The sequence below is a fragment of the Triticum dicoccoides genome, chromosome 2A (assembly GCF_002162155.2).
Source record: "Triticum dicoccoides isolate Atlit2015 ecotype Zavitan chromosome 2A, WEW_v2.0, whole genome shotgun sequence".
NCBI lineage: Eukaryota > Viridiplantae > Streptophyta > Magnoliopsida > Poales > Poaceae > Triticum > Triticum dicoccoides.
In genome coordinates, this window is record NC_041382.1 from 639,352,163 (window position 1) to 639,354,794 (window position 2,632).

At 42.0% G+C, this 2,632-nt stretch overlaps 1 protein-coding gene across 1 annotated transcript in view; it reads left to right on the forward strand.

Moving 5' to 3' along the window:
* Window positions 1–2,632, forward strand: part of LOC119358035 (formin-like protein 3) — a 12,091-nt gene that overhangs the window by 1,507 nt on the left and 7,952 nt on the right. Inside the window, exons 2-6 of the mRNA XM_037624759.1 lie at window positions 258–448; window positions 560–1,260; window positions 1,348–1,569; window positions 1,644–2,070; window positions 2,254–2,625. Coding sequence (XP_037480656.1) covers window positions 376–448; window positions 560–1,260; window positions 1,348–1,569; window positions 1,644–2,070; window positions 2,254–2,625 — 1,795 coding nt within the window. The 5' untranslated portion in view covers window positions 258–375. The remainder of the gene's footprint in view (window positions 1–257; window positions 449–559; window positions 1,261–1,347; window positions 1,570–1,643; window positions 2,071–2,253; window positions 2,626–2,632) is intronic.

Genomic DNA, 2,632 nt, shown 5'->3' on the forward strand with positions numbered 1-2,632 from the left:
GTTATAATTTGCATTTGAAGTGTCCAATTCATGGTTTGGCTCATACATATAGTCTTTTATTCTGTCATCGTAGAGAAGTTCTATCCGACTCGAGCAGGCTGAATTGTTGCTTAAGTGTAGTTTGCTTGTAGGTGTTGCTCTAATGTCTGGTAATGAGACCTGGACCCATGAGATGGATCATCTGTTAAAGTGTCATGCTTAGCAAACATAGGCGTTTGAAGTGCTAAGTCTAATTCGTTTTGTTCTATTATTTACAGAGGTGTTGAAGTTTGCAGATTACCCTTTGCCATTGTGAGATCTATTGTTTTTTGAAGCTGAAGTGAGCAATTCTCAGAATCTTGAGCACATTTGACAACAACTCCTCATTCACATGAAATGTCACTGCTTAGTAGATTCTTCTACAAGAGGCCTCCCGATGGACTACTGGAGTTCATTGACAGGATCTATGGTAAGCTTCTGAAGTGTTGTTACTCTTTTTTTTTATATTGATCACCTCATTTGTTTTATTGATTCATTATTTTGTATTCCAATTAATTTGGTATCTTATGCCATATTGCAGTTTTTGATTCATGCTTCTGCACTGAAGTTTTGCCGCATGGAATGTACCCAGTCTATTTGAATGGAATTCTTACAGAGTTGCATGAAGAGCATGCAGAATCTCAATTTCTGGCGATTAACTTCAGAGATGGGGATAAGAGAAGCCAGCTTGCTGATATCCTACATGAATATGATATTCCAGTAATTGACTACCCACGTCATTTTGAAGGCTGTCCAGTGCTTCCTCTATCTCTTATACAGCATTTTCTTCGTGTCTGTGAACACTGGCTATCTACTGGGAACAGCCAAAATATCGTACTACTCCATTGTGAGAGAGGGGGCTGGCCATCATTGGCATTTCTGCTATCTTGTTTTCTTATTTTCAAGAAGTTGCACAGTGCAGAACATAGAACTCTGGACATTGTTCACCGTGAGGCCCCTAAAGGGTTCCTACAGCTATTTTCTGCACTCAACCCAATGCCGTCTCAGCTTCGATATATGCAGTATGTAGCCAGAAGAAATATCTCTCCAGAGTGGCCTCCTATGGAGCGGGCGCTCTCTTTGGATTGTCTGATCCTTCGAGCTATTCCAAATTTTGATTCTGATAATGGATGTAGGCCATTGATCCGAATTTTCGGTCGAAATCTTCTTGGCAAGAATGCTAGCATGACTGACATGATTTTTTCAATGCCTAAGAAGAAGTCCTTGCGCCACTATCGACAGGTAGGTGATAATTAGAATCACATGAAGTTCTTGTTTGCTTTCTTAATTTATTTTTATTTTGCATCAATCTGCATTGTTTTCATGCAGGAGGACTGTGATGTGATAAAAATTGATATCCAGTGTCCAGTCCAGGGAGATGTTGTTCTGGAGTGCGTACATCTTGATCTTGATCCAGGAAAGGAAGTTATGATGTTCCGGATAATGTTCAATACTGCTTTTATCCGTTCAAATGTACTGATGCTGAATAGTGATGATGTTGATATACTCTGGGGTTCAAAAGATCGGTACCCGAAGAATTTTAGAGCAGAGGTAAGAGCAATGCACGTACTCATTTGAATTTTTCAGGCAAGAAATCAATTACTGATGCAGATTTGGAAGTGCAGGTACTGTTTTGTGAAATTGGGGGCATTTCTCCTCCAAGGGCTCCAACAGTAACATTGAATGGTGATATGAAAGGTGGTTTACCAATTGAAGCCTTTTCAGCTGTTCAAGAACTCTTCAATGATGTTGAATGGATGGAAAGCGGTGACAATGCTGCTTTTTGGTTGCTCAAAGAATTCTCAGCAAACTCTCTGCAAGATAAATTTCAAAAGCTAATACTCAGCGACATGAAAGAGCTTTCAAAGTTCCAAGCTAAAGTTGGCCTCCAGATGCCACTAATGTCTCCACTGGATTCTGATGAAGAAAAATATTCTGCGGCTTCTGATTCCGGTTATTCAGTAGATTATGAGAAGGTTCAACATGGTGGGAACTCATCTGACTCGGAGAACATTGATCGTTCTCTTACCACTGAAGATTCTGAATCTATTGGTACATCTATTTACACAAGTTATTTTTCTTGTTGAACTTTATTGCCATGTTCAATTATTTAGGGAATACGCCCTTCGAAGAAAACTTCTGTTGCTGGACCTGGTGTTTTCATGCTCTACATTCTCTCCCTTTTTCCCATCATCTTAATTAAACTCTGATTCATAACTATCACAATTTGTGCAGCTACTTCCTCAGCGAACACTTCATCTCCTCCACATGGTAGATCTTGTGGCCTTTCAACTGAACAAAGTCTGCTGTCAGGAGAATTACAGCACGAGTTACCTAGCTGGCAGCCGCCACCACTATCAGCAGAAAATGGAGACAAACATGCTATCTCGGCACAGGTGTCACCACCAGCAGCAGCAAATGGAAGCAAACCTATTATCTCGGCGCCGCCGCCGCCACCACCACCACCACCACCACCACCACCACCAAGTGGCAGCAAACCTGTTTTCTCACCACCGCCGCCACCACCACCGCCGCCGCCGCCGCCAAGTGGCAGCAAACCTGTTTTCTCACCGCCGCCGCCACCACCACCACCACCACCTCGGATTAGTAATGT